We start from the raw sequence: 10,942 nt of genomic DNA, 5'->3' as shown, positions 1-10,942 counted from the left end.
AAAGTCTGAATGTCTGGGGCATCTGTTGTCTGGCTGTCGTCTGTCTGTCTGGCCTTCTCTGTTTTATCATCAACCACCTCTCCCTCCTCTTTCTTCTCCTTATGTATCATTTTATCTATCATGCTTTTCTATGAATCATCTATCTCTCATCAACCATCTTCTCTCTCTCTCTCTCTCTCATCTCTATCTATCATCACTCTTACCATCTCTGTCTCTGTCTCATCTATCTATATCTATCTATCTATCTACTATCTATCTAGCTATCTATCCATCCATCCATCCATCCATCTTTATCTATCCCCTATCGTCATTCTACTACCATCTCTCTGTCTATCATCTATGTGTATCTATCTATCTATCTATCTATCTATCATCTATCATCTATCATCTATCTATCACTATCATCATCTGTTTATCACAACCATCTCTCTCTCTCTTATGATCATATATATTATCTATCTATCATTATCTATATCTACTATCATCGTTTCTCGTCAACCATCTCTTTCTCTCCTGTTGTCTATCTGTCCTATCTATCTATCTATCTATCTTATCGATCTACTATCTATCTAATACATATCTGTCCTTATTATGTCCTACTCCTCTATCATTCCCCCTATTCTGGCTCCAATATCTATGGCCCCGTAACATTCCCATAGAAGGACCATCAGGGACGTAGCCAAGGGGGGGGGGGATCGGGGGTCCGGACCCCCCCCTTCCATTAGAAAAATGAATGGTGTGTGCTGCTGTGCCGCCCAGCAAGCCCCATTATAATGGTGAACTTAGTCTGGACCCCCCCCCTTCCTAAAATCCTAGCTACGTCCCTGGGACCATAAAGCCTGCCGTAGATTCACCAAAGAACTGAAATCTACAGCGCTATACAGTGGTACCTGGGATACGAATACCCAGGTTACGAATTTTCGGGATACGAAAAAATCCATAGGGATTTATTGTTTCGACGAGTTTTTCGGTACGATGTATTTTAAATGGAGCCGCGGCGGAGCCGCGCTTTTTTTCCCCATTAGCGCTATGGGTTTTGTCTACGAAGGCTTTTCGGGTTACGAAAGCGGCCGCGGAACGAATTATTTTCATAACCCAGGCACCACTGTATAACTAAAGGTTAATTGATGATGATGATGATATATGATGAGAGATGATGATGGCAAGTAAAAGAGAAGCCCAGCCAGTGGAGTCCAATGTCAGTGAACCCACTTTAGTTGTTTTTATTTCAGCCCGGCCTTTAAAACCTGGCTGCTGAACCTATTCTGGAGATCCATCCAAAGAGAGAACCAAACAAATGGACTGCTCCTCTTCCCTCCTTCAAAACCCCTGGAATAAGATGGTTCTGACATTTACTACTTTCTTTCTCTTTTCCATCAGTAGGTCTCTCAAGAAAAGAACAAACCGTGAGTCGAAGGAAGCCCCAAGCGATATATATACTTTTGGAGCATCCCGTGCAAGGCTGGCGATATCATGCATGCTTCTAGTCCCTATTATTCCGGATCATTTTCCTCTCCTCTTCTGGCTTTGATTCTTCCAGAGACAAAATTGCTCACCTGAAAAATGTCCGTGGTTCAGGATGGAGAAGGTCCCCACCGAACCCTGGAATGGACCCCAAATCTTGCAGAGGAGAAAGCAGTTTCGCAGTTCTGCACCCACCTGGCAGCTTCTCTGTGGGTCATAGCATAAAGCTGTGGCCAACTTAATAACCAGCAGATTCCTGCTCAATGCTGAGATGTTATTTCTTTACCTACATGTTCAGACTCTAAGGATAGTTCCTATTTTTTGGGGCAGGGGCTACAGTTACAGCGGGCACTGAGTTATTCCGATGCAACATACATCTGATGTGTATTTCGGATGCAACGTTGGGCACTCTGATTTGTGTTGAGTATTTATATGCAACTTTGGGGACTTGTGATGTGCGGTAGAGTATTCCAATGCAACATTGGGTGCTTCGGATGTGTATTTCTGATGAAACATTGGGCACTTCTGATGCACACGGAGTATTTAGATGCAATGTTGGGCACTTCTGATGTGCGTTGAGTTATTTGTAGATGCAAAGTTGGGCACTTCTAATGTGCGTTGAGTTATTTAGATGCAACATTCTGATGTGCATTGAGTTATCCAATGCAATGTGTGCACACTTAAATGTGCATTGAGTTATTTACATGCAACATTGGGCACCACTGATGTGCATTGAGTTATTAGATGTAACATTGATGTGGCGTTGAGTTATTCTGATGCCATGTTTGGGCACATCTAATGTGTATTGAGTTATTTAGATACAAAATTGGGCACCTTGATGTGCGCTGAGTTACCAGTGCAACGTTGGGCACTTCTAATGTGCACTGAGTTATTAGATGCAACATTGGGCACCTCGATGTGCGTTGAGTTATTTAGATGCAACATTCTGATGTGCATTGAGTTATTCCAATGCAATGTTGCACACTTCTAATGTGCATTGAGTTATTTAGATGCAACATTGGGCACCACTGATGTGCATTGAGTTATTTAGATGTTAACATTCTGATGTGCATTGAGTTATTCTGATGCCATGTTGGGCACATCTAATGTGCATTGAGTTATTTAGATACAAATGGGCACCATTGAGGCGCTGAGTTATCCAGTGCAACATGGGCACTTCTAATGTGCGCTGAGTTATTTAGATGCAACATTGGAGCACCTCTGAGTGTCATTGAGTTATTTAGATGCACATTGGGCACCCTGATGTCGTTGAGTTAGTCCGATTGCGTGCAACGCTGGGCACTTTTGACATGGACCAATGACCCCTGTTGTGCTTTTAGCACATCCTACATGAAAAGTATAGTGTGTATTTTTGCCCCAAACATTGGGAGCCGTTTCACACCCATCCTGAGCTGCCTCCACACGTAAGTAAAACCCCAACTGCGGAAATGTTGTTTGGCAAATGTGGATGCGGGGATTGCTGCTACCTTTAGAATTTGCATTCAGGCAGAGAAAATATATAGCTTGTGTATTACGCTGGGTTTGGATAAACCCGGTTAAAACCTTTGATTTCAGACAAATGCCCCCTAAAATTCAAAGACGCATTACGAAGACACACCAGCCCCGAAATCCCAGCTTTGTAAAATGTTTTCTTCCCCAAAAAGCAACCTCTGGTTTTTCCTCCCTTTAGAAATTGATTTCGAATCACCGCTATTTAATGCCAGGGAAGCCGAACAGAAAGTGTTTGGAAAACACAACAACACAGATGTGTAGGTTGACATTTCCCGCCATCTCTGCACCAAAATCCAGAACCGATTTGACCATTTTGACCATTTAATTTGTATTTTGCATTTTCTTGAGAAGCTTTGCAAAGGTTAGGAAAAGGAAGGATTAACATGTACGATTCTTCGTCGCCGCCGATTAGAGAAAAAGCAAGAAGGCAAACACCCCAATTCAATTTTCAGTGTTTCTTCGTTGCACAAATTTTGGCGTGCGACCGAATCCTTTTTTAAAATACCATCTCCCCATTATAACCCCCCGGCCCACTTTGGAGAACGATTTCCCCTCGCTTACCGAAATAAAGAAGCAGCAAACTAACTTTCTTCTAGCTAATAAAAGATAGTGGAATAGCCCAGCTATCTCCTTTTCTTGCATTCGCACCAGACCGGCTGGAGGAAAAAGCTAGAATTGCACATCTAACTAAACTGGTAGAATAAGGGAAGGAGAAATCAAGATCGGAGCCAGAAAATGGGCAAAGGATGTTCGGCTGGATTTTGCTAATCTTTGGCACAGCGAGGAGATGGAGAGACGGAAGGAGGAAGGGTCAAAGGAGGAGAAGAAAAGGCCATGCAATGAACAGTTAGGGACAAGGAGGATTTTAAAGCCTGGAAATTAAGGGGAATGGGATTGTTGGGATGGTCAAAGGGGGTCCCTCCACATTTGTTGGGGTTCGGAGTGAATGTGGAAAAACCTATCTTTTGACCTAAGCGAATACCTCTCTAGGGCTCTCCAAGTCCTCCGGTGCAACTCTATGGTCAACATCTGACAGAATTTGACCACAGAGTCATGGCTGGAGGACCTTCAAATGCCTAGAGAAGGGTTTTCTCTAGGTAGCTAGGTTCTCCCGCACAAAATGGTCAAATTTTGGCAGGGTTGCGGAGAACCTGGAAATCCCTAGAGAGAACACATTTATCAAGTCCGTCAATAACCACAAAAGGCAAAGCCCAAATGTGGAGGGACTATTAAACTAAAGTAGGGTTGGCTCTGTGCGAAGTGGAAACTGACTCTAGGGTTCAGCCATTTTGGCATCCCGTTGTTTGCAACGGCAGAGTAACCAAAAAAGTACGGAAAGGAGGGGAATAAGATCACAGATTAATCCCAAACCAAGGCTGGAAAGTCCTCCAGATGCCAGGTTTCAGGACTGAAAGGGGAATTGTGAAATATGTGGGTACTTTCCCTCCGGTCCAAACTGGGTTTTTCTCTTCCGCTTGCAAAAACGTGTCCCAGCATGAGATTCTCATGGGATGAATGAGGAAACGAGGGCATTTGAGGGAGGTAATGGATATGGGATCAGGTTCGCAAACCTTTGACATTTCAAAACTGGAAAACGTATGGCTGGGAACATTGGAAGGTGGCCAAGAGGGCAAAAACTGGAAATAGACAAGTAAGGAGAAGCCGCAGCCGTTTGCTTTTGCCTGAGCCGACTGGAAGGAGAGACCCTTTGCGGACTTTGCCGAGTGAATGGGAATCAAATCATTTTTGCAGCAATGGAAGCAACTGAGATAAAGAAGAATCTGGGGAGAAACCAGGACGTTTCAAAGTGGCTGAGAAAGTGGGACACTGAGGATTATGGGGACTGTTCCTTACGGCAATGGCGCATCCGGCGACCCATGCCCCTGCGTCAATTTTAAGCTTTTAACTTAAAAACGTTGGCACGGAAAGCGCACTCTCAAAGCAATACCCTCAGCATTGAAAGCATCCCCAAAAATACCAAGTCCATGGTATGCTTCCTTTGTGAGTTTCACCGGTTCCCTCTGTTGTGTTTAAAACCCACAATAAAAGACAGTCTGCACTGAAGAAACAACCAGTTTAAACCCCACATCTCACATGTTAGGGACACCAGGATTTGTCGTTTGGGGAGATATTCGCCTTCTTTGTCAGAGGTGCCACAACAAACGACAATTCCTAGGCTTCCATGGCAGTTATAGCGGCATCAACCCACATTATTTCTCCAGCGCGGAGCGCACCCTGCGATGTCGCTGCGCACAAAGCGGTGTGCGCCGGTGTCCCTTATCTCTTTTGCTGAAGAGAGACAGTGAGAGGGATGAATCTGTTCCGGGTTCGAGTCTGAAAATTCAAGGCATTATCCAGGAGGTCGAACCTATTTGGGGAACTTCTTTAAAGTTCAGGCTTCTTTAAAGTTCAGGTTCGCCGCCCCACGAAAAACCAACCTGCGCAGTGTCTTTCGCTGTTTGCGGATAAAGTCCGTTTCGGTGCCAGTTTTTGCACCGCACAAAAACCGTTGAGAACTTTTGCAGGTCCTATCCTGATGCGAAGGCTCAAAGAGACAACAGACGTTAGAAAAAGAGGATTGGAGAAGACATTTGGGAGGAGAAACAAAGCTGGAAAGATTTTCCCACTTTTTAGTAGTCAGTTGCAAGTCAGGATAGTTGGTTTTCTCTCCGTGACTTCATTGAAACAGAGGAAAGTAGTCGGCAAACCGCAACAACGCCATCCCCGAACCTTCCTTCTCATTTATTCTCCGCTCCCGCAGATACTTCCGAAAACCTTGCGCAAAATCCCCCGACGTTCGCAAAAATTAGTAAATAATCTTCTAAGAAATCCAGTGGATAAACAAAAAAGCTCCCACAGAAAACCCTTCGAAATGCAAAAAAGAACGCAAAAACCCAAGCCAAGTGGCGTCCGAAATGAGCGGTGTCTATTTGGGGGAATCAAGAATTAAAATGGAGGAAGGCGGCTGAGACGAGACGAAAACTTGGCAAAACGGGTTGCGACGGAAGAAGGAGAAAATGAGAAAAGGGTGGATTCAAGTGCCCCGGATCCGGCGCGATCGGCGAAGGGAACCAAGACGGAAACAAGCGGCGTATTTTGTGCGTGGTTTTGAAATCCAAATTAAAAAAGGGAAAGGGACCGGAAAATGTTGCAATCGGGAGGGATTAAAACACCGACTGTCTTTCCGGATCGTTCGGACGAGGTCAAACAGGTAATTCAAGTGGGGCTGTTTTGCGTATATATTTATATCACTCTCTTCTGTTTCGCCTCCTTTATTTGGGTTTTTCCCCATCGGCCTGGAACCTGGAGGAATAAAACGGATCAGATTGAGCGTTGCGCTTTTGCCAATAGGAAATAAAGAGGGAAAAAAGGAATAACAGCGAATAAAAAAGGTAGGTGACCTATTGTGAGCATTTGTGCCACTTTTTGCACATCCTCTTGGCCGGCTTTTGCGCAGCAGCAATGGAGAGATGGGGAAGTTCTTTTGCGTTGCCATTTTAAGGGCTAGTCCCCTCGGCAATCATTGGCACAGCTTGGAATGTGATTATTATTCCTTTTGGGGATATTTCAAATTTTGAAAGTCGCAGGTAAACTACACATCAAAGCCCTGTTTGCAGGGAAAGGGCGACGGAGAGGATTTGGAAACCAAGAAAGGGACTTACTCTGGAGGAAAGAAGAGCGAACGCAGGCAAATATCGGACGAAGCTACAAAACGCGGGAGTTGCTCCACTTGTCCGCTCTCGGCCGCATTTTGACCTCATCTCCTGGACTGCTCCTGTCGCGAAAGGAAGAGATGGAAAACATTAAATGTAGCAGAATCCCAGACTTGTATAATTTGAAAGCCCTCTAGGTTTATCTATCCTAGCTCTACTGGTGCAGTGCAAATTTCGCAGCTGAATCTTTAAATATTACAGTGGTTTAGAGCTAGTTAAGCTCCGTCTCTTTCAGAAAGTCTCTGGTGCCATAGCGAACTACAGATCCCAGGGTTGGCATTGCATGGAGCCATAGAAGTGAAAGAGGTGTCAGACTCCAATGCAAACACATGCAGTGTCTCCCATGCAATGTCCTTCTAATGCAAACACATGCAGTGTCTCCCAATGCAGCAAATGCAATGTCCTCCAATGCAATGTCTCCAATGCAAACAAATGCAAGTGGCTCCAATGCAATGTCTCTAATGCAACAAATGCAGTGTCTCCATGCAGTGTCGCAAGTGCAAACAATGCAGTGTTCCAGGCAATGTCTCCAATGCAAACAAATGCAAGTGTTTTCCAATGCAAGTGTCTCCAATGCAATGTCATCAATGCCAAAAAATGCAATGACAATGCAATGACTGCATGCAATATCTCCATGCAGTGTTTCCAATGCAATGTCCCAGTAAACCAATGAAATTAAGATTTAAACGTCAAGGTTGGCCACTAGAGAGAGAACCCCGAGAGCAGATTTTTCTTTGCGACTTTCCTTCCAGAAGGAACCTAAACAGAAGAACCGCTATGCATTTCTCTCATTATAAAAAATCTTATTTTGCGTTTCTATCTTGGCCCTTGAAATAAAAGGCCGGCGCGACTTACTTGCAAAAATAGATTTTTAATGCTGCGTCTTAATTGGTTCCTCTTTGCAGGAGTCAGATGTTCAAGATCCGCTTTGTTGCAATCGGTGTCAAGAGTTTGGAAATGTTACTTTTTCTACAGTTTGGGGAAGGACTGTTCTTTTTTTTTAAAGAAATGCAATGGTTTCTTTGTTGTCTTGTCCAAACGACACAAAACACACACAAATTCTTGTAACCCATGAAGATCAGGGTAAAGAAAGCGTGCGATACAAGTCGCACAAAATGAGCTTCGGTTACATTTAAGTTCCTTCTTTTCAGGTCAACCGAATGGCAGAGAACCTGGAAATTCCTTGCCGATTTGCCTTCCAAAAAATGGCTTTCAGTGCCTTTGCAAAAGTAACTTATTACAAACTAGAAATCATTACTGTCTGCAATGCTAAATGACTGGTGGTTTTTGCCGCAATGGAAAACAAATAAATGAAATGTGGTTTATGATACCCGGAGCAATCCTTCTTTTTTGGTATTGCAACTCCCAGAATTGTAATGTTTAAATTCTGAGCGTGTTGTGGTATTTAAAAAGGCATTTTTCCACCCCACTTTTTGCATCCTTAAATAAAAACCTGGAGGCTAAATGTCATACCATGGGAGAGCCCTTCGTTCGCCATGTCGCCGGACCCGATGTGCTCAGATGACGAAATTCATCGGCTCGCCGATCATGCTCCGGTCGATTCGCCGCCTTTTCCGCTTCTGGGTGCGACAAGAAATCAGAAAAGGAATTTAAAAATATGATTTTAATAAGAGCTTAATTAATAATAATGTCTCTAGACATTTGTAGTGCCTTTGAGACTAACCAAAGACAGACGTGCGGCAGCATGAGCTTTCATAGACAGATGTTGTCATTTTATATAAAGGGCACCATTTTGCCATGCCATTGTGTTTAATGGGACCTGAGCATCTACAGATGTTGCCATTTTATATAATGGGCACTATTTTGCAATGCCATTGTATTAATGGGACTTGGGCATCCATGGATGTTGCCATTTTATATAATGGGCACATTTGGCAATGCCATTATATTTAATGGGACTTGGCATCCAGGATGTTTGCAATTATATAAGGGGGCACCATTTTGCCATGCCATTGTATTTAATGGGACTTGGGCATCCACGGATTTTGGTATTCTGGAACCAAACCCCAAGGGATACCAAGGACCCACCGTAGGTCACAATATATTCTCTTCCATATATATCATATATATATAGGGGGATGCATTAGCTTGCATGGGATTGAAAATGGGGACAGAGGCAGATCTGACCCAAATGCCCACATATACACACAACACACAAAAAAGAGGTTTAAAAAAAATTGACACTTGGGGCATTTTGTGCATGGTTCATTAAAAAAAAGGAGGGGGAGGACACCTCTGATGCCCCTGCAAAAACGTCACCATGATGATCGCTTGATTGACAGCAGGCACCTTCACAGCAGGCACAGAATGCATTCGATTTAAAATGCTCCTCTTTTGTAGTGGGCACTTGCTAACGGAGGGGCATCCGAATCAGCCCAGTTCCTTCCAGGTTTTTTATGCCAGTCTGAATGGGGCCTATAAGGGGTAGCCATTATTTGAGGTCGAGAAAGCTTGTCCTTTCTGCAAAAAGGGGAATCTTGACATCTTCCATATGGTTTGAAGGCAGGGCTCAGGGGGGTGCAGGCATGATTTGGAGAAGTACAGGTGCTTGGGATTTCTGCCATCCTCTGCTCCTATTAAACCAGCCCAGCTAGTTGTAAGATGATGGCTTTTGTGGCCAAATATTACATGGATTACACTGATATTTGGTGTATTATGTTCCCACTTGGCTTGGTTTCATCTTGGCAGTTCTCAGCAATCCTCATAAAAACTCTAAGTTGGTTCTTTTAATTAGACCTAGTTTCAAAGTCTCCTCCATGTTGGTATATTTTATACCCTGGATCCCTTTGATATTTGATTATTTATTTCATTTGTATGCCACCTTTCTGCCAGAGTGGGACTCAGAACGGCTTGCAAAAAGCCTCGGCTTTTTGGTAAGGAAATCCTAAAATGCGCCACAAGAGAGCATTGCAGCACAGTGAATGGAAATGGTGCCAACGCGGCTGAAGCGCAAGGGCTCCACAAAAGCAGCATTTAACTTTTCTTTAACTTTGAACTGATGCTGGCTCTGCTTTTTCCTAACCTCTTTCCTCCCACAAAACTGGGTTTATATTTTCTCAGGCCTTTGGAAGGCAACTCCTTCCTGAGTAACAAACCTCAGCAGGAAAAGGACCCCCAAACGTTGCATGAAACCCTGATTTGAGACGTCGCCGCTTTGTGCATTTTATTCGCTGCAGAGATCATGCTGCAACTCCCATCAGCTTCAGCTCGACCAGCTCAGGATCATGGGAATTGCAATGCACAGTGCGCTCATCCTTTGCGTAGTAGAAAATGTGGCCCCCAAATCCTTCAGGGACATAACAGAAGCCTAAGCAGAGGGAAATTGGAGCTATCTTTTGCGCTACCGACCAGTGTGCTGAGTGCGCACATTTTATGTTATTCTCTTCCATTTATAGCCCTGCTTTTCTCCTGGCACCAATGTCAAGGCACTTTACATCAAAACACACATACCCAATAAACTAAAAAGGCCTATGAACACAAAAAGTTAGGAACGCAAGTTCTCTTTTGAAAACACAAATTGGTGTCTCGTTGTCTAAGGGTCTGTACGTTGGTTTCTTGCATGTTTTAAGTTAATGTTTCCAAATTTCAATACACACACACACATATACATACATACATACATACATACTTTTACACAGGATATACAAAGCCCGAAGGTTATTTTGTGCAACATTTAAAAAAACAATTGTGTGCATGAAGCCACGTCTTTGGACCCTGAACCACCAGAAAGCAAAAGCATAGCTACCTGGAGTCCCTATGCAGTTGGCCATCCGCATTTACAGTTTTGACTTTTGTGGATTTGATTATTTGCATATGCATACATGCAAATATATATATGCATACATGCAAATATTTTTTCCTCCCACTTCTTCATTCCCCTCTCCTTCCATGCTTGCAAAGATGCCAACAAAGCAAAGCGCACATACAGATCATCTGTGCCAGGTGGCACTGTGGGGGCGTATCGGCAAACCCGGGCAGGTTGGATGCTCTCCCCCGCAAGTCCCTTGCCATGGTGCCATTGCTATTTGTGTCTCATGCCCGACATTCTTTGGTACAGCTGTTGAAGGTCCCTTTATCGCATTCCCTTCTCTTGTGTTGGTAAACCTTTGGCATCTGCTGCCTGAATGGAAAGGATTTTGATGCTCTCTGGACCAAACTCAAGTTTCCATCTCTGTAGAATAACTGGAAAGGAGTCTCCCTTCTGCATTCACTTTTATGGGTTTTTGTGGAAA

The 10,942-nt window shown here is 43.8% G+C and overlaps 2 protein-coding genes across 5 annotated transcripts in view; one reads left to right on the top strand and one right to left on the bottom strand.

The window, feature by feature from the left end:
* C9H1orf56 (chromosome 9 C1orf56 homolog) overlaps positions 1-1,632 on the top strand; it is a 4,302-nt gene extending 2,670 nt beyond the window's left edge. For 2 of the 3 annotated variants that reach the window (XM_042441159.1, XM_042441158.1), the window contains one exon: positions 1,384-1,632. In XM_042441159.1, coding sequence (XP_042297093.1) covers positions 1,384-1,410 — 27 coding nt within the window. In that variant the 3' untranslated portion in view covers positions 1,411-1,632. Of the gene's footprint in view, positions 1-1,380 lie in introns of all 3 variants that reach the window. The other variant, XM_042441160.1, reaches the window with a different exon arrangement.
* Positions 1-10,942, bottom strand: part of BNIPL (BCL2 interacting protein like) — a 179,482-nt gene that overhangs the window by 8,488 nt on the left and 160,052 nt on the right. The gene's annotated exons all lie outside the window — the stretch shown is intronic.

Source organism: Sceloporus undulatus, chromosome 9 (genome assembly GCF_019175285.1).
Source record: "Sceloporus undulatus isolate JIND9_A2432 ecotype Alabama chromosome 9, SceUnd_v1.1, whole genome shotgun sequence".
NCBI classification, from domain to species: Eukaryota; Metazoa; Chordata; class Lepidosauria; order Squamata; family Phrynosomatidae; genus Sceloporus; species Sceloporus undulatus.
Note: the sequence above shows the minus strand (reverse complement) of the source record. Positions and strands in the feature narration are given on the sequence as shown.